Below are 20,000 nucleotides of genomic sequence, written 5' to 3'. Positions count from 1 at the left end.
CCCCTTTTCCCACTCCCAGTATAGTTGTGTCGTGAGAGAAATTCTGCAATAAAGTCTTCATGTTGCTGTATATGTCTCATCCCCTTTTAAATAACCGGAAAGCAAGGGAACAGATACCCTAGTTCAACATTAACTACAAATCAGAAGATTTAGGAAACTTTGGTTATTTCTTTGTATATCATAATGAACAAAGCGTGAGATCCAGATGTCTTAGGAAGGAATTTTGTTCTTGGAATATCATAATTAGCATTACAAGCCCTCCAAAATATGCAAATATAAACATTAAAACACATGGAAAGGTGTAGAATGTATAATATCTGATAACAGTAAAGTAGCTTAAGAAACACCTACATTCCATAACTGACCAAAAAGTTGTTTATTGGATTTTTTTTTTAATTTCTTTATCAGCTGTTGCCTCTGTTCATGTATGTATTTTGCCCATAAAGATACTGTGGACCCATGTTCCTATAATGTTGTAAAGCAATGGGGAAGCAGTCTTCTTCACAAAGCCACCTTTGACTGTAGCAGCAATGGGGAAGGAAAGCATGACATTGTAGTGAAGGAGGTTTCAAGCTCAGAGGAATTTGAAGCCTCCTTTGGAATGAAGATAGAGATGCCATGTGTCTTGGTTACGTGGGGGTGTGTGACTGTGTTGTTGCAAGTGGAGGATTGCCTTTACAATATGATTGCTGTGTGAATATTTGTGGTGATTTTTACTGGTATTGTAGATTAAGACATTTCATCTAGTTTTAAGTTCTCTCGACTGGTTTATATTTGAGCAACTAAGGCTTAGTTCATGAGTTTGTTTTCAATGCTGTGTTTAAAGACCAGAAAATAAATAGCAGTAGTATACAACATGTGAAACATATGCGTGTAAGTCCAACTGTACTGCTGTAGCTGTGGTAATGTAGTAGAGAAAAGTAGATTATTATTTTTCTTTCCTTGGGTATTCAGGAGTACTGTGGTGGGCCTGTGGAGTTACCTACAGATGGGCCTCTTCTTGCCCAGTGATTTTTTCTTTATCTAATGGAAAAGAAGAGAAAAGGGTGCTCATTCTGCTCTGCTGTGTGATACATCCATTTAATAAAAGTGCTAATCAAAATTCCACATAAATTTTAATCAAAACAGGGACCTGTTCAATCCTTCTGCTGGTAACTCTCAATCCATCAGCAGTAAGCTGGTACTTGGTTTTACTCATTTAAGGATACGATAGGATAGTCTATTGTTTGTATTTTATTTCCAAAATATGCAAGAAGTACTCATTTATAAATATTATAAAGGGATGATGAGGGCCCCTTTTGTGTGGCAGACAGCAAACTAGAAGCACCTTTTTCTCTTTTTTTCCATAGGGGTCGAGGTCCAAAGAGGGAGTGCGTTGGATGTGTAATGTGTGCCTCAAGAAATTCATTTCACGGCCGGCAAGTTTGGCTCATGTGGCCACACACATCATCTGCAACTTTGAGCCCAAGGCAGTTTTGATCCATGTAGATAGAGATGGACAAATCCTGCCTAACCAGGTCACAGGATTAGAAACACTGGAAAGAAATCAGCACAGCAGAATAAGAAGGAATAGTTTTGAAGATGATAATGATGAAGAGATGGAGGCAGAAGAGGAGGAGGAGGAGGAGGAGGAAGAGGAAGACAACAACAATGAAGACGAGGATGTTGATGTTGAAAGAGTGGATGATGTCGAGGAAGATGACAACGAAGTGGATAAAGTGCATTTTAGTAATAAGTCACAATTCCAAAGGGAGGTGAAGACTGTGGAGCAGAGTCACATAATAGGTAGAAGAAAAAATAGAAAAGGTGTTGCTAGAAAGATAAAGCCAGAAAGTGTAGTATATGAGACAGAAAATGAGACGCTGTTGAGACTACAAGGTGCTTCATGTAGTTCCAGTGAGGATGAAAAGGAAGTTCGAAAAATTCATTCATCCAAGATTATTTCTCCTGTAAAAATAGAAAAGGTAGATAGTTTGCATGTATCCTCTTATTCTAAAGGGAAAAAACAGGGGAAAATTAATACTAGTGAAGGTAAAAAAATAAAAACAGTTACAAGCAGTAAAGAGAATAAGACAATGAATATAAAACAGCAGAAAGTGGTGCAAAACCAGTACTTATCCAAAACAGAACCTGCTGGGAAAAATAAATCAAAGGAAAATTCACTGAAAACAGACTTGACAGTCCAGCCATCAACTTCAACTTATGAAGGATCAACGACAAACAGTTCCATGAAGAAACCTGAGCTCAAAAGTACAGATTACTTAAGAAACCAAAGTAGTCCTTTAAGAGCAAGCTGGAAAGATCATTCTGAGGAGGAAGTACACAAGGTAGCCACACAACTCCGACTCTTTGAAGAAGACTGGAGCAGGAGTGAGTCATCAACCTCGGATAGTGAGGGTGAGGAAGACCAGTTGGATGAGAGAAATTCCAACGAGGGAGGTGAGAACAGTGAACCAGAGCAAGGGAGCAGCTTGGAGATTGATGTAGTACCAAGCATGAGGGCAAAAAGTAAATGTACTTATAAAGTAAAAAACATAGACAACCTGCTAGAAAGGAGTCAGGATGCTATTGATATAATATGTGAAAAGAATTACCTAGCAGAATCAAGATTAAACAGAGAGAAGAAGGTGATCCCTGTTCCTCCTTTGGGGGAAACTTGTTTACCAGCACCAAGAAATGCAAGTGAGGATCAAGGCAGTGAACGTATCAGATCCCCTACACAGGAAGAAGAGGAGGTGATGCCAAGATTGACTGCCATTTGGGCAAATGAGGATGACACCATGTCTGAAAAAGACATTTTAAGTAAAGGTGAAAGTAAGGAGCCTGGGGTTCCTTCATACTCATTGAGTCAAACAAAGATAAAAGAATTCAAGGTAAAGGCAGAAGAAGAAAAGGGAGAGGTAGAGAAAGAGCCTTCTACAGTGGTTGAAGAAGTGCACAAAAAAATGGTTACAAAGCCAGGATGTGAACTAGACAGGGAAGAGGGTACAAACAAAGACAAAATTACCATCAAGGAAGAAATTACGCTCAAGGAAGAGCCCCTAATTGAGGAAGATCAGGTGCAGTTGTTTCAGGTCAGAGTAATGGTTTCAGAAGAGGACATCAAAAAGGAATATGAATCAGAAAGTCCAAAGAAAACAAACGAAGGGACAGACATGGAAACAGTTGTGATAAGTGATGATGCAGATGTTGCTGAAAGACACGTGTCAAGTGCTGGGGGTTGGAGTCTTCTGGGTTTGGATTTACCAGTTGACGAAGTCATAGTTGAGGATGTAATGGATGAGATTGAAAAACAAGTTGAAGATGGAGAAAGTGTTACAGGTTTGGGTAGTTCATGCAAAGTGCCAGTGTCCGTTATTCAGACTAACGTAACGAGTATGAGCTCAAAAGCTGATACAACAAAATTGGCCTCAGCATCTGTTCTGCTCTCCAAAGCCCATTATTTATGTGAAAAGTCAGATGGAACATCCAAACCACAAACGGAGACACCAAAAGTGAAAGATGGTACCTCATCCCAAGTCAAAGCACCTGAAATGTCTGGGAAATCTGAGAAATTGGGGGTTTCTACATCCACTGACAGGAAACCTTTCAAGACAGTGACCTTAGTGAGACCAAAGCATATTTCAGCTTCAGGTTCCAGGTCAAATGTACCATTTTTCAGTAAGTGTAGAAACACTTTTCCAGTTTCAAAGACAAATGAGAGTGAAGTAGCCAGTGTAAGCCAAGAAGTATGTGCAGATTCAGTTAGCTTACCAAGCACTTCTACAGAATTAACTAGTCCATTAATTGCATCAGTCAGTCAGACGAAGCCCTGCCCTGCACCTGCAATTAGTCCTATTTTAGCTAAAAACCCTGAAATAGATAAAGTATGTAAACCCCTTGAAACTGTTGCATCATCAACCAAATCCTCCAAGTCCCATCAAGAGGGGAATAAAACAGACAGTAAAACCAAGTTGGCAGGTGACTCTCCCTACACTAAGATAGACTTAGCATCCAGAGAACAAATACAAGTTTCTTCAGGGTGCCCACATCAGCTCAAAATGCCAAAGGAAGCTACATCTCCGACATCACCTTGTGCCATTGCCCCTTCTATATCTACCCTACAGACCCATGTCACCTCAACCCCCATACAGGTAATTTCAGCCAGTGCAGCTAGTGGATGGGAAAAGAAATCTGATCAAGTACCAATAACACAATCAGTTACTTCATTGATCATTCAACAAATGTCAGAGAAGGAGAGATCATACAAACCTAACCTAGATATCAAGACCAGAAGTGTACAGAATGTATCTGGACCAAGAAAATCTGGTTTTATAACTATCTCCAAAGCTACAAAGAATGTTTCTCCTTCCACCGAGGCAGAGAATGTAAAAGGGACTGAATTACAAGCTCATTTTTCAGGCTCAGATACACAGGATAAATCAGGAAAATCAGTATCTCGTTGCAGTTTACAGTCTGACAGTCTTGCTCAGAAGATACTTACAGTGAAATCTGCAGAATTGGTGGTTTCAAGGAAAGGAAAAGACATTGTGGTCACTAGGAAAAGTAATTTGGAGTCCTTGCAAACCACAGGAGACAAAATGCACAAGAGGAAACAAGAGGAACAGCTTGACTCTGAGACAACTCAAGCTGCAGGAGAAAAATTGACCGAAAGTGAAAGTAAAGGGAGACATGATGCCAAATCTTTATCCCAAGAGAGAGACAGGGACAGTTTAAAACTGAAAATCAAAGATTTGGCCCCAGAGGAGTGTGCAGCCGTAAAAACTTTAGTTGGAATCTCAGAAAGCACCAAAAAAAGGGTTAGTGTGTCCAGTAGCATTGGAGAATCTCATTTAACTTTAAAAAAGCCTTTAGATCATAGAAAGTCAAAGTTGAGAGAAGAGTCTCACTCTGATGCATCCCCGTCATGTAGCATGCCTCATAGAGACATCCAGACAAGTGTGTTGAAGGAAGAAGAGGGAAACAAAGTAAGCTCAGAAGCTGATGTCAGCAAGCTTCCTGCACTGGTTAAGAATGTTAGCAAAATTAAAGTTCAAGATGAAGGGAACAAAAGCGAAAATATCAGCATTAGTTGGACAAGACAACGGCCTGAAGAGATCAAACAGTATGGTGGGAAGATGAAGGAAGAATATATTAAATATAAGAAACGCATTAGACAAAACCAAGATGAAAGGCAGAATGTTCCTCTGGAAAAGAGCAAAGAAGAGGAAAGTGCCAGAGGTAGGGAGATAGACTTACCGGTAGTTGCAGGTGAAGATGCAGGAGTCGACCTAGTCCAGCCACACAATTTCAAGCTATTCAGTATGAGGGAAGAAGAGGAGCATCCACTCGAAGGTGAGGAGATGTTCAGAAAAAACCGTCACAAAGAGAAAAAGAAGGACCAGAATAAAAAACTCTGGCAGATGGTGATGGCAGCTAAGGCAAGAGCCAAGAAAGAAGTGGAGAAGAAGGATAGTGATACCCCTTCTGATGGAGATCAGGGCATAGCAGGTGATGCAGGAGTCTCTGCAGAAGAGCTGGCAAAGGATCATGTTCTTACACTTTGGTCTGGTGAATCCAAGGAAACTTCCACTAAGAGAGAAAGGGGTTCTGCTGATCATCAAGGGAGTGAACATGAGGAGAAACCTTTTTACGTTAAAAGAGCCAAGATGACACAGTGTGCGGGTGAGGAGAATAAAGCCGATGAAATAAGGAAAGTGGTTCCTGGTGTAGATCAATTGAAAAGTAGTTCAGCAAACACTTCGTGGAGAATCCCAGATGATGCTGGAATGAGCAGCAGTGAAAGAACATTAATTCCAAAAGAGAAAGAGGTGGTGAGTCTAGAAAGTGAAGCCAGTGAATCTCAGGACCCAGTGTCTGCAGCAGAGGTTGACCTCATGACAACTCTGGATCAGAATGCAGTCATGCGTGATGCTACAACTTTTGGTGACCTAAGCTATGATTATGATCTGCAGTGATTGGTACGAACCATTACTTAGATTTCTTCCTTTATTGAATTTAGAGTCAGTTGTTTAGAAACTTGTTTTGAAAAGTTTTAGGATGTCTAATACTTGCAAAAGCAGTTTTGGTAAGATACTGTTTATGATTGCATTTTCTTTTCTTCTTTTTTTTTTTTGTCTTCTCTCTCTCTTTCTCACTCTGTTTACTTTAATATTTGGCAGGTAGGGGAATGTAGTCATTTTTGATACTATATATTATTATTATTATTCTGATGCAAAAAAGTTATTAGATTTTGATTCTTGTATTTTTCAGGGAGACGAAAATGACAATGGATGTTCCTCCGATCATCGTTGTGTTAAATGCGACCGTAGGTTCATGACAGCTTCGGCTTTGTTGTCGCATGACAAGTTCTGCTCTCTGCTGCAGATGAGGCCCGACATCCCTCCAGAGAGTCCCCTCAATCCTCGCCTTCGGTCTGAGACTCCGGAGAAGAAGATAGCCATACAGATCAGAAAAGACTACAAGAAGACCATGGCCCAGTCCGGCTCTGGTGCAGCAGGATGGGGAGATGAGGACAAGAGCCAGTCAGCCCCCTTTAGGGTGCCACACGTCCCCAAAGAGCTTCAGTTTCTGAAGGACCCTCAGAGCCCCAAAGAAACTCAGAATGCCAAGGAGACTCCCCCATCCAAAGACTCCAGAGACTCTAAGGGGCAGCAGGAAGAGCCCCTGCAGACCACAGCAGAGAGCCAGGAGCAAAAAGAGCCTCAGGCAGATACTGAGACTCTGGAGAAGAAGGAGCCTGAAAGTACAACAGGAGCAACTAACCAAAGCAAGATAGAAAATCTCCTTGCTCAGTTCTGTAACATGTCCCACCTCTCATGCATCCCCTGTGAAAAGAGGTACCAGAGCATCACAACGCTGAAAAGGCATGCTTCACAGCACTTTGACTGGACTCGCTTTGCTTGTAAAGTATGTAAGTACAGAAGCTACCATAGGTATGAAGCAATGCGCCACTGCATCACTGAACACCAAGCTAATGAGGATCATGTTGCAAAAATGATCAAGGAAGATGAGTACATTGGCCCATTAAAATATTACATAACACCCACAACTGTACCAAGAACACAGAGCCCGAGTGGACTGAGTGCTCCAGAGGTGTCTGAGAAGAGCAATGATAATGCTTCCAGCTTTGATACTAGACATTCTAAAGAGAATAATGACCAGTTAGTTAAGAGTGAAAAGGAAGATGATCAAGTTCCTAACAAGCCTGAAAAGAATGATACTGAATGCACAGGTGAGGAGAGAACAGAGAAGTTGGTAAAAGTAAAAGAGGAAACGGAAGTTGAACAGAGTTTGAAAGTGAATGAAAGTAAAAGTGATAGTATGAGTGACCAGGCAAAAGTCTCATTAGAATCAGCAACACCTTTATTAGAATCTTCTTTGCTGAAACCTTCAAGAACAGAACTAAAAGAAAAAGATATAAAAGACTCTGTAAAGAATCAGGAGAGTACAAAGGATTTGGATGTAGAAGAATCACTACCAACCAGAGAAGAGGTAAAGGGAAAATTTGAAGGGAAGGAAGAGGTACAAAATGCTGTTAAGGTAATGAAGATCAATAAAGCAAATACATTGGCTCTAAAGCAGTACCCACTGAGAGATCAAAAGGAGTCCAGTCAGTCCACAGCTCTAGTTTCCAGTGACTCTGAAGAAGGAAGGTCTGAAAGGCCTCAGAGAACACGAAGGAGTGTGGAGCAGAAAGACTTCATATATGATGTGAAGCGCTCCAATTCTGTGAAGTCTGAGAATGAAAAATCTGACAGTAAAAAAGCCATTGTTCAGAAGCAGACTCAGGAATGTGGGGAAGACCAGAGAAGCAGGTCAAGAAAGCGTAGTCTGTCGTCAAGGTTTGAGGTGGTCTCCAAGAGAGGGAGGGTCAGTGAGGATTCACCACCAGAACCCTGCAATGGCAGTGCATCCCAGTTGGCTATACTTGATATTGAAGTTCCTATTCATCACACTGTTTCTCTAAGAAATGGGAAAAATGATGCAGAACCAAAGTTAACTGTGCAGGGATCACCACTAGCAAAGAGGAGTAGGAGTACAGATAATGGACCCACAAGAAGCACGGACTCCCAAAGTCCAGAAAGTGAAAGTCCTACAAGTGTGGATGGTACCGAGACGCCAGTTAACAGTGACGTCAAGGAGGAGTCAGATGGGGATGAGGAGCACCTTGCTAAAGTCAGCTCTTTTAGAACATCCTCTGAGAAGAGAACAGTAGAGAAGAGAAGAGAAACTGAAGTCGGAGTGAGAACAAAGGAAGAGCCCTTTTCCAAGTCTGTGGAAGAAGAAGCAAAACCAGCAAAGTCAAAGGTAGTCTCAGGAAGCGAAGAAAACAGTAAAGATGATCACCCAACAGAAGCAACACTTTTAAGCAGACGGGACAAGAGTGGCAGCAGTGCAGCAAAGGAGAAAGTCTCTGATAAGTGTGAAGCTTCTTCCAAAAGCCTAGACGACAAAGATGTATCACAGACTCCACTTGACACTATCCCTTTGCCTAATAACGACAGCAGTGAAAATCAGGTTCAGGACAAGAACAATAGCTCATACTCTCTTGAGAATGGGGATTGCGAACCCATAGAGAAGAGAGTAGAGAAAAAGGGTGCTAGTATGCTTAACGATACCTCTCGCAGTGACACTGATTCCTGTCACCCATCCCAAAAGGAAGTTGAGAGAAAGTGGGATAAAAAAAGAGACGATGAACAGAAGAAACAGAAGCAGAAAGAGATTTTGGATTCAATGAGAGCAGTGTATAACAAACCCAGAGATGATATACAGGATTAATTGTTAATACATTTTTTAGAGGTATAAAATTTGTTCCTGATATACCAGTGTGTTCTCTTGGGCTTTTTTTACGCAGGAAATTTTTTGATAATTGTACCTTTTATAATCCTTCTCAATTTTCAAGATGTAAGGAAGAATCTTTACAGCAATCAAATGGCAAGAATGTTAAATTTACGGGGAAATATTATGTGTATTGCACAGCATTTATTTATTTATTTTTCTCTTTAAAGAAAGTGATTGAAAAGGGATTTCTTTTGTACTTGTTTAATTTTTGTATTTGATTTAATTTAATTTACTCATTTTTATTGGATGAGTCTTATTTATTTTGAGAGAGAGAGCGAGAGGGTTGTGTTCACTATATATAAAAAAAAAAAAATTCTTTCTTTTTCTTTTTTTTCTGGATTTCCAAAATTATGATTTGTAAAGAACTCTGTGGACAAACTCTGATGATTATGCATAATAGGTGAATTAATTCCTGTTTCTGTGATTCTGTATTTTATGCATGTACTATTCTTAGTCCAAAGATTTGCTTACAAAAATTTTATATGAACAAGTCCAAAGTGAAGAGAAAAGGCGTCAAGGTTTCGTTAATGCTAATGAGAAATTTAGATTCCATCTCATGCTATGTGAAATACATACCTTTTTTTCTGTTATTATTATATTTAATTTATTTATTGTTATTATTTTTTACAAGATAAAAACTGTGATTGGGAGGATGTACATATGTGTATATCCACTGTTAATTTCCCCCCCACCCCCCTACACCCCACCCCTTTTTTTACATAGCTAAAATTGTACATAAATTGCAATTTTTGAAATATTGACTATTTTGCTAGTGCTCCTCATTATTTTTTAAAAAAAAGAATATGAATTCCAATAGTGATAGAAGTATCTTTATTTTCACTATTCTGTGGGTATTTGTTATTGGAATTATGACAAAAAAAAACAAAAAACATAAAAGATAAACATGCCTACAAGTACAACTTCTGTATGAATCCTTGTAAATATGCCATTCTGTATATGGAATTCGTTAACATGAATGAAGATACTGTAAATTGCTACCTGGTGCTATGCTTTAACCTTTTGATCATGATAGAAAGAGGTGAGTAAGTGACTTAAAATAAAGAAGAAGAAAAAAAGTGTGTGAGGGTTATTATTTGGGGGAAAAAATTTCATGTATAATAAGCAGTTTCATTTTTAATACTTGTCTTTTCCTCTTCTTCGTCGTCGTCTTCAAAGGTATAGTCAGTTGAAAATTCACTATTTAGGTCATAAGATGTATGGTCAGTATTGAATAACATTAGCAATTATTTTTCTAAAAATTACATATGAATAAAATGGTACTGATATAAGATAATAAATATGAATGATAAAATTGTGAAGTTGAGGTTGGTTAACAGGCCATACAAGACCAAATTCATGCTGTTGTAATGCAGTTTTTTTTATGTTGGCCTTCAATATTTTGATTTAGTAAATCTTACATTTTTTTTTTTTTTTTTTAAGAACATTGTGGAATTTTTTATTTTTTTTATTTTGGAAGCCTTATTTATTCCACACACATACACTCTAGTAAAGTTCAACTTATAACTTTACCCTAATCATTAACTTAATCCTAACCCTTTTTGTTATTCTACATAGCACCATATGACCTTTGATGTCATATAGCACTTCCTTACCTGTGGGCTTCACCCCTAAACCTCACACTATCACTATATTTTGAATATGCCGCTAATGACCTAAGTTGTTGATGTGGCAAAAAAAATTAAATAAATAAATAATCTCCCTTATTGCTCTACACATCACATCAGACAATCTAAATGTTCTACCCCATCTACTGCATCCTCTCCTACATCTACTTCTTCCTCTGTTCCTTAGATGACTATTCCCTCATCTTCCCCTTACAAGAAGACCTTCATTTCTCAGACCTCGCCATCCAACTCCCTTTCAGAAACTCCTGAGGACATTCAAAATTTACTATTTAGGACCCCAAAAAGATGCCCATCCCTTATCCACCCTCTCAATGTCCCAATCCCTCTACACTTATAGTTACTACAAAATGATTAAGTATTGTGGTGAACAGGGTAAAAATGAGTTGATGATTAGGATGTGGCCCCCCCAAATCCCTTGCTTGTTTTCATTGTGGGGTCTTAGGAGGCAGAGACTGGGGCCTAATGTTCGGGATCACCACTACTCTGGGCTAACTTTGGATGGCCTTTTCTTCTCCCTCTTTCCTTTTGCTTCTCTTCTTCATCCCCTTCTGTCCACTTCCTAAGGTGTGAGAGCTGTGCTGGAAGGATGAAAGGCTTGCTTTGTGTCAGTTATGAACATCCTCTGGGAGTTATAGGCACAGTAATCCCTTGGTCAATCACCTAGCCCTTAACCCGTCATGGGGACCCTGGGGGGAGTAGATAATTTCCTCTCCCTTGTTATGTCAGACTCACCATGGCCAATAATGAAGATTTGTTTACCATTATTAAGGATAAGAAGGCCTGCCACTTCATCAACAAGCCTATCTATATATGATTCCATTGGTTTTCCGATCCCTGCCTCTGACCACCAATACTAATACCCCTTCCTCGATGTTTGCTTTCAACTCATTCCATCCTGAATCACCCACCCAGGTCATTACTCAACCTTCAGAATACACCCCTTCTCTCCTAACATCCTCCACTCCATCTTTGTGATTCCAGCTACAGTCTCAATACCTTTCTGTGCCAACAATGTCTCCAAAAACAAGTAGGCAAAGTATCTTTAGCAGTCATTCCAGTGGTTCACAGTTACATCTGAATCTCAAGCTCATGCACTATCTACCCTGACTGACATCGCTAGCAAACTTATTCCTGCCCAACCTCACTTCTCCCTTAATACTTGTACTGAACTGTTTCTGCCCCAGTCAGACTGTGAAAAGGCTTTGTTTGCATGCCTTGTTGGCTATGATGCAGTGGCAGTCAGTGCTATACTATTCCTCCCAGAGGCCAATGTAGGTCCTACACCAATAATGCCCAGAAGTTTATAATGGTGGATTGTCCCCTGGCCTGTCCGACCATTTCAACCTCTTCTCTGTCAATGTCAGAAATGTTGGCATTTTAGCCACCCAGCCAAACACCATCACCTCAATGCCCAACCTGGTCATGACTAGAATTTGAGGTAGCAGTTCTCAAATTCAAAGTAGGCAGCCAGACAACAAGCACGCCAACAAGAATTTTTTTTTTTTCTACCTATTCCAAAATTGTACTTTGCTCTGCTCACTTCCCATCTCAAGAAGTCTCTGCATATCCCCCAGTATCTCTTTCCTCTACCACGAACCATCCTATCCCTACTCGCTTTATCCCCCAGTCTAATTCCTTTTCCAGTCTAGATCAAAATACTCCAATCTCTATCACTTCCCCAGTGCTAACCCCTGCTCCTCCTCCTCACTCTACCTTCGCACTAGACAATCTAAACGTTCCATTCAATCTTCTACCACATCTACACCCAACTCTCCCTTTGCTGCTCAGACATCTCTTCCCTCTTCTCCTCCACATAAGAAATCCTTTGTTTCTCAGACCTTCCCACCCAACTCCCTTCCAGAAATTCTCGAAGACATCCAAAACTTTCTAAACCTGAGCCAAGAGAATGCTCCACTCCCTCATTCAACCTCTATCTAATCCCACTTACTCCCATTCTTAAAAAAAAATGCCCCATCCTCCCCTCCATGTACATCACTATTCCCTTTTCCTTCTCCATTACCCTTACTACTCCTTCATGGATGCTCATGTGACTCCCTTATGTCACAACTATGTCCTCTGGATCCCTCCCATCCTAACATTCTTCCTGATATTTCACCAACTTCTCCTGTTCCTTTATCTCATTCTCTGGATTATTCTTCTACTTCCACAACTACCATTCCTTAACATATTACTCTTTGAGTATTTCATAATGGCTCTTTTTGCAGTTATCCTCATAGTGTTACTCTCCCTTCCTCAGACACACACTCTCTTTTTGATCTGATCACCCTATATCTTTAACCCATCACCTTTTATAAATCTCAACCATATTCCATTTGCTCTCCCTCTATACCCCTTTTCACTACCATACTCTCCTACAGCTTTCTACAGTTTTTCCTATCTAACTCGTCTTATCTTAATTGTTAACTCACTCACACCCTTCTTGCCACAATACTTCACCATAGTGCTATACAACTTCTGATGTCTAGCACATTTACTTCTTCTAACCATTAACCATTAGGATAAGTGGACAGAAGGGGATGAAGAGAAGGAAAAGGAAAGGGGGAGAAGAAAAGACCATGCAGAACTTGTTGAGGGCTGAGGTACAAGGCAGGGGGTTCCCCTACATTGGGCCTCAGTCGCTGTCTCCTAAGCCTCCCCACAACAAGCAGCAAGGGATGGGAGGCAGGGGCTTCCCTTAATCCTCCCTCTCCTGACACTTCCCATTGATCCCGCATCTTATTCCCCAATTGTCCACCTCCTACTTCTCCAAGCAGAAGAAAAGAGCAAAAGTGGCATCATCCAAAACTCCTTAATAATTCAATTCTTCAGTAATCCTTGTCAAGCTTCTTCTTTTTTTTTCTTTTTTTTTTTTTTTTTTTTTTTTTAAAGCTAATTACACCTATGGTCTCCTGCTGACAGTTTATGCAAGTCTCAAAATTGGTTTGCTTTCAAAGAATTAAAAAAAAAAAAAAAAATAGTTGATAACTTGGAACTAGGTTACTCTGTTAGAATTACTTAAAAATGATACAGCAAGTTTATTATGATTTCTACAGTCTAATTGGTATATTACTATTACAGATGGGGTAAGCAGAGCATTTTCTTCTGATCATAATAAAATTATCTTCCCATACTCAGAACATGTAAGGAAATTCTCTTACATCAGTTGAGAAACCAATCTAATAAAGATATGAAAATGAGATGTACTTTGCAATTATAATTTTGGAAATGGGCCTACACAGTCTGGGAGTTGTCAACCTCTCACTAATGTCGTTTTCTAAAAGGCATCTTTAAAATGTGTGCACAGTCCTAGGTAGGCAAAAAACCCTGGCAGACTAATTTTCAAACAATTCATATACAAATCTAAACTTGTACTGGAAATGCTAACAAAAACTTGAAAATAAAATTTCTTCTAAACATATGGAAATAGCAAAGGAAAGGACATCTGTAATCTGCATCCATGAATGCTTAGCAATGTAACTAAAGGTAATTAAGTATATACAGGAATTCCTGAAACAGTACTCTCTAAGTAATCAAGACCAGTCCTATACATGAAAAATAGAAGGGAAGAGAAAAGGAAAAAGCATTATTGGTACCAGCACATTTGTGTGAAACCTCATTGCCTTTGGTTTATACATTTAGACTGGTACCTTCCAAAACCTGCACTTCATAAAGAGGGAACAGATGTGTTCCATTTCTAAAAGGACCAAGAAATTATTAACGGATGTTATTTGCTTACACATTCAGCGGCCCAAAGCTCAGGTCAGAGAAGTATGAAGTACAAATGTTCTTTAAAAGAAGGTGGATACAAACACATTACATAATGCCTTATTATTACTATTATTGTTCTCACTTTAATAAGGACCACTTGTGTCCTCCTGAGCCTACACAATAGTTTTGATTTTAAGAAAAAGGCATCCATGTTCTGTTTTGTTTCTTTTTTGGTTAAAGCTTCTTGTTGATTAATATTCATTCTTGTTTACACGATGTGGAATAAAATCCCATTCTCCTGAAATCTCCCACAAAACAAATTGTCTAGATTATTAATAAATTATAAAAAATTAATTTACAACTCACACAGAAAAACAAAAAAATCACATGCACTGATTAAATAACAACATCGAATGGTCAATTTACAATAGTGTTTCTCCTATCCACTTACATTAGGCCTACATGCCTTACCCTTTTTCACTGTGGTTAGGTTAGGTTAGGTTAGTGGTTTTGAGCATTCACGGTACAGCATAATGCTTCTCAAACTCTAGTTCCCCCAAAAAATTGGGGAGGGCAAACTTTTATTTTTGAAGGAGCCAGATAAAAGTACTAACATGAATAAATTATTTCACCAACTATAGGGACTGCATTATTATGACATGGATTATTTGTAAATACAGATTAAATTTGAATATCTGAATTAAGTTGATAATTTAGACCCTAAACAGAACCTGTGTTTATAGACATCATCGAGATTCAGAAGGTTTGGGAGACACCACTATAGAGCATGAAAGATAAATGGAAAACGGAATCTTTACATAACTCACATTTCAATACATTTGACAAAGGTTACATATAACTTGAGGAGTACATGTATAACAACAAATGAGGTTTCCTGAATTGCATATCCATACAATATTTTAGTCCGGTTCCATTAAAAAGTGAGAAAGGAATAAATGACTGACTGACAGGGAGAGTCCTCTTCAGTACAATTCTCAGTGTAATAAGGTATTCACCTATCTGATATCTTAATCAATGGAATATAAGATAATGCCATTAGTCAACTCTTTAATTTATCACAATACCGCAATCATAAGTGTTTTACCACATGTTAGTACCATCATGATTAAACCCTAAATAGTATTTACTTCAAACTCATTCGTACCCTTTTTGACAATACTTTACCATAGTGCCAAATCACCTTTGAGGTCTTGCACATTGATATTGTTTCAACCATGAACTAACCACCATTCAAATTTAGTAGAAAAACAGTATGACTCATAAACGTAGGTGGTGCAACATGTTCAACCAGGTGCCTTTGTCAAGATGTTGAAATCATTGGCGAGTCACTACTAAGTTTAGAAAATAAAGATCACTGCAAAATTTCAGATTTTACCAGCTGTCATAATGATCGGTTATATACATATACACTCCTTCATATATATTCTTATAAGGTGTTACAGTGTAAGTCATTCCGCCAACAGAAATAAAACTGGCACCTTCGATCAATCCCTTGAAGTGTTAATAGCAATTTCAGCCACTAAATAGATCTAAACAGACTGACAGCATTAGAGAAATAATGGAGAAAAAAAAAGAGGAGAGAAAAGGCAAAATACTACCAAATCAAATTTCAGTCCCACACCGTACCTAGCTTCCCCAGGCAGTCCTATGAAAATGGGTAGTGATTACAAATGCTCCAGACTAACCAAACAACATATCTATGATGTTTATACTGCTGAGAAATCCATAGAGCTTGAAAACATTAAAAAGGATACGTGAAAGATAATATTATATTTGAGGCACCTGACTAGAATGTACACATGAGCATACAGAGTATTTTGTCTGTTTATCTGCACTAGTACAGACAGTTGGAATTGTTAAGCTTCTCAGGTGTAATCAACAGGACTAAAGAGAAATAGCGATAATGATAACAAATATAATTAAAATAATAATAATTCGCAAAAATACAGCTTAGCTGCCTGTTACACAGTATGCATAACAGCTAACACATCTCATACAGTAAATGTTCATAAAAGTGTGAACAATGATAACATTTCTTGACATTTCTCAACATATAAGATTAGAACTAAGGAAATTACTGAATTTACTCATTAAATGAGTATGTAAAGGTCATATAATCTTACATATCTAAACTGATATCCATAACATGGTAATTAGAGGCAACATCAGCCAACTTATACCATCTTGTACAATCTCTGTTTAACATCAGGCAAGTCTCCAAGATTAGTGGAGTTTAAGGCCATCTGCATGTAGTTATTTCTTTTCCCATCTTCTTTTATGCCTTCATTATACAGCTCATCAACACTTGCATTCCCATTTCAAAAATCATGACCAGAATGAAAAATTATATACAAAATATAAAAAGGCTTAAAATGTGGAAAAGTAATTGCAGTTAACTATAGACACTTATTGTCATAGAGGCTTTTGAGGTCCTATAATACGTAAGGCATCTTTAAAATGACACATACTACATATCAGTGGAATTGTTACAGAGCAAAGTGGAGCCACTTTTTTATATTATAGTTTGATATCGATCATATTTGAAAAAAAAAATGCATATCACAACAATTATTATCTATATTTTTTATCACTTTTATTGTCTGACACAAGCACGGGACACACCACAACGCCACAGCTTGCCGAAACAAGACTTTTTAGCACAGACGATCTCCGCTTCCTGCAAGCTTAATTCTTCAGTGGATATTTTGTTAATAACAGATATAATATAATAAGCTCATTATCAACTTTCACAAAAACTATCCAAGTCATAATTAGCATAGCAAGAAAAGGGGTTGCTCAGCTGTTTATCATGCTTAATTTCAAACTTGCACTTTTTAACCCCTAGCAAGCGGTCCGCAAGTTCTTCCAACACTGAGCCCGTACACAAGATCAACTTCGCGTCCGTCTTCATCAGGTACTTGATGGTGATTGCCGTCTTGGCGAGGCAATCTTCGTCCAGGTATGGGGGGTCTGCCACCACGACATCGAACTCTTGCCTTAGGTCTCTCGGCACAGCAAGGGGATTCTTGAAGTCATAGAGGACAAAGTCTTCCTTATAGACGGCAAATCTTGTGTCATATTCTAGTACTCGCACTGGAACACGATCCAGAGGCAGAAGCGGTTAGTTCAAGATAAAGTCAAAGAATTTTTGTATGATGATGATTACAGTTTACATGCACTACAGTAACTGTCTGATTCCATTTAAAAGAGAGGAAAAGTGAGAGAGGGGGAAAAGGAAAGGAAAAGGGAGGGAGGGGGAAAAGGAAAGGAAAAGGGAGGGAGGGGGAAAGGAAAGGAAAAGGGAGGGAGGGGGAAAAGGAAAGGAAAAGGGAGGGAGGGGGAAAAGGAAAGGAAAAGGGAGGGAGGGGGAAAAGGAAAGGAAAAGGGAGGGAGGGGGAAAGGAAAGGAAAAGTGAGGGAGGGGGAAAGGAAAGGAAAAGGGAGGGAGGGGGAAAGGAAAGGAAAAGGGAGGGAGGGGGAAAGGAAAGAAAAGGAGGGATGGGAAAAGGGAAAGGAAAAAGGAAAAGGGAAAAAAAAGGGGGGGGGGAAAGGAAGGAAAGGAGGGAGGGGGAAAGGAAAGGGGGAAAAGGAAGAAGATAGGGATTTTTTGTGGGGAGGGGGAAGGGAAGGAAGGGGGGGAAAGGGGGGGGGGGGAAGGGAAAAGGGGAAAGGGGGGAGGGGAAGGGGAAAGGAGGGGGAAGGAGGGGGAAAAAAGGGACGGGGGGGGGGGAAAGGAGGAAATTGGGGGGGGGGGAGGGGAGGGAAGGGGGGAGGGGAAGGGGATGGAGGGGGGGGGGAAAGGAAGGGAGGGGGAGGAGGAGGAGGGGGGTGGAAGGAAAGGAGGGGGGGAGAGGAAAGGGAGGGAAAGGAAAGGGGGGGAAGGGAAGGAGGGGGGGGGAAGGAGGAAGGGAGGGAAGGGGAGGAAGAAGGAAGGGGAGGGGGAAGGGGGGGAAAGGGGGGGAAAAGGAAAGGAGGGGGAGGGAGGGGTAGGAAAGGAGGGGAAAGGGGGAGGGAAGGGAGGGAGGGGGGAAAGGAGGGGGGAAGGAGGAAGGGGAGGGGGGGGGGGGGGAGGAGGGGGGGGGAGGGGGGAGGGGGGAAAGGGGAGGGGGGGGGAAAGGGGAAAGGAAATGGGGAGGAAAGGGGAAAAGGAGGAAAAGGGGGAGGGGAGGGGAAGGGAAGAGGGAGGGGAGGAAAAGGAAGGGAGGAGGAAAAAAAAAAAAAAAAATGGGGAAAAGGAAAGGGAAAAGGGGGGGAGGAGAGGAGGGAAAAAGGAAAGGGAAGCTGAAGGGGGGAAAGGGGGTGGGAAGGAAGGAAAAGGGAGGGGGGGGGAAGAAGGAAAGGAAAAAGGAGGAGGGGGGGTAGAAGGGGGGGAAGGAAAGGGGAGGGAGGGGAAGGGGGAGGTGGGGAAGGAGGGGGAGGGGAGGGATGGAAGGAGGAAAGGGGAGGGGGGGGGGGAAAAGGGGAGAGGAAGGGAAAAGGGGGGGAGGGGAAACGGGGGGGGAAAAGGGGAAGGGAGGAAAGGGGGAAAGGAAAAGGGGGGCGGAATGGGGAGGATGGGGGATAATAGGAAGGAAAAGGAAGGAGGGGAGGAGGAGGGGGGGAGGGGGGGGAAAAGGGGGAAGGAGGGGGGGGGGGGAAAAGGGGATGGGGGGGAAAGGGGGGGGGAAAAGGGGAGGGATGGGGAGGGGGGTGGGAAAAAGGGGGGAAGGGGAAGGGGGAGGAGGAAAAGAAGGAGGGGGGGGGAAAAAGGGGGAAAGGAAAAGGGGGGAAAGGGGGGGGGGAAAAGGGGGGAAAGGAAAGGAGGGAGGGGGGGAGGGAAGGGGGAAGGGGGGGGGAGGGGGGAAAGGGGAGGGGGGGAGGAGGGGGGGGAAAAAAAAGGAAAAGGAAAAGGAAGGGGAAGGGGGAAGGAAAGGAAGGGAGGGAAGGGGAGGGGAGAAGGAAGGAAAGGAAAGGGGAGGGAGGGGGAAAGGAAGGAAAAGGGAGGGAGGGGGAAAGGAAAGGAAAAGGCAGGGGGGGGAAAAGGAAAGGAAATGGTGAGGAGGGGAAAGGAAAGGAAAAGGAGAGGGGGGAAAGGAAAGGAAAAGGAGAGGGGGAAAGAAAGAAAAGGGAGGGGGGGGAAAAAGGAAAGGAGAAAAGGGAGGGGGGGGGAAAAGGGAAAGGGAAAAGGGGAAAGGGAGGGGAAAAAGGAAAGGGATAAAGGGAGTTGGGAGGGGGAAGGAAAGGAAAAGTGAGAGGGGGGGGGAAAAAGGAAAGGAAAAGGGTGGAGGAGGGGGAAGGAAAGGGAAAAAGGGTGAGGGGAGGGGAAAGGAAGGAAAAGGGAGGGGGGGGGAAAGGAAAGGAAAAGGAGGGAGGGGGAAAGGAAAAGGAAAAGTGAGAGGAGGGGGAAAGGAAAGGAAAAAGGGAGGGAGGGGGAAGGAAGGAAAGGAAAAGTGAGGTGGGGAAGGAAAAAGGAAAAGGGAGGACGGGGGAAGGAAAGGAAAAGGGAGGGAGGGGGAAAGGAAAGGAAAGGGAGGGAGGGGGAAAGGAAAGGGAAAAGGGAGGGAGGGGGAAAGGAAAGGAAAAGGGAGGGAGGGGGAAAGGAAAGGAAAAGGGAGGGGGAGGGGAGAGGGGAGGGAGGGGAGGGGGGGAGAGAGGGGGAGGGGAGGGAGAGGGGGGAGGGGGAGGGGGTGGAGATGGGAGAGGGAGGGGAGGGGGAGGGAGCGGGAGGGGGAGGGAGAGGGAAGGGAGGGGAGAGGGAAGAGCGGGAGAGGGGAGAGGGAGGGGGAGAGGGGGGCGGAGAGAG

The 20,000-nt window shown here is 41.5% G+C and overlaps 2 protein-coding genes across 4 annotated transcripts in view; one reads left to right on the top strand and one right to left on the bottom strand.

Annotated features, from left to right (window-relative positions):
* The window catches only part of LOC125037050 (PWWP domain-containing protein 3-like), a 26,733-nt gene extending 16,891 nt beyond the window's left edge, over positions 1–9,842 (top strand). The window contains exons 12-13 of one of the 3 annotated variants that reach the window (XM_047630019.1): positions 1,350–5,960; positions 6,253–6,394. In XM_047630019.1, the coding sequence (XP_047485975.1) occupies positions 1,350–5,957 (4,608 nt within the window). In that variant the 3' untranslated portion in view covers positions 5,958–5,960; positions 6,253–6,394. Of the gene's footprint in view, positions 1–1,349; positions 5,961–6,252 lie in introns of all 3 variants that reach the window. The other 2 variants (XM_047630021.1, XM_047630020.1) reach the window with 2 other exon arrangements.
* A 6,278-nt stretch (positions 9,843–16,120) lies between these two features.
* LOC125037051 (EEF1A lysine methyltransferase 1-like) overlaps positions 16,121–20,000 on the bottom strand; it is an 8,358-nt gene continuing 4,478 nt past the window's right edge. The window contains exon 4 of the mRNA XM_047630022.1: positions 16,121–17,312. Within this exon, the coding sequence (XP_047485978.1) occupies positions 16,960–17,312 (353 nt within the window). The 3' untranslated portion in view covers positions 16,121–16,959. The remainder of the gene's footprint in view (positions 17,313–20,000) is intronic.

Source organism: Penaeus chinensis, chromosome 22 (genome assembly GCF_019202785.1).
Source record: "Penaeus chinensis breed Huanghai No. 1 chromosome 22, ASM1920278v2, whole genome shotgun sequence".
Taxonomy (NCBI): domain Eukaryota; kingdom Metazoa; phylum Arthropoda; class Malacostraca; order Decapoda; family Penaeidae; genus Penaeus; species Penaeus chinensis.
Note: the sequence above shows the minus strand (reverse complement) of the source record. Positions and strands in the feature narration are given on the sequence as shown.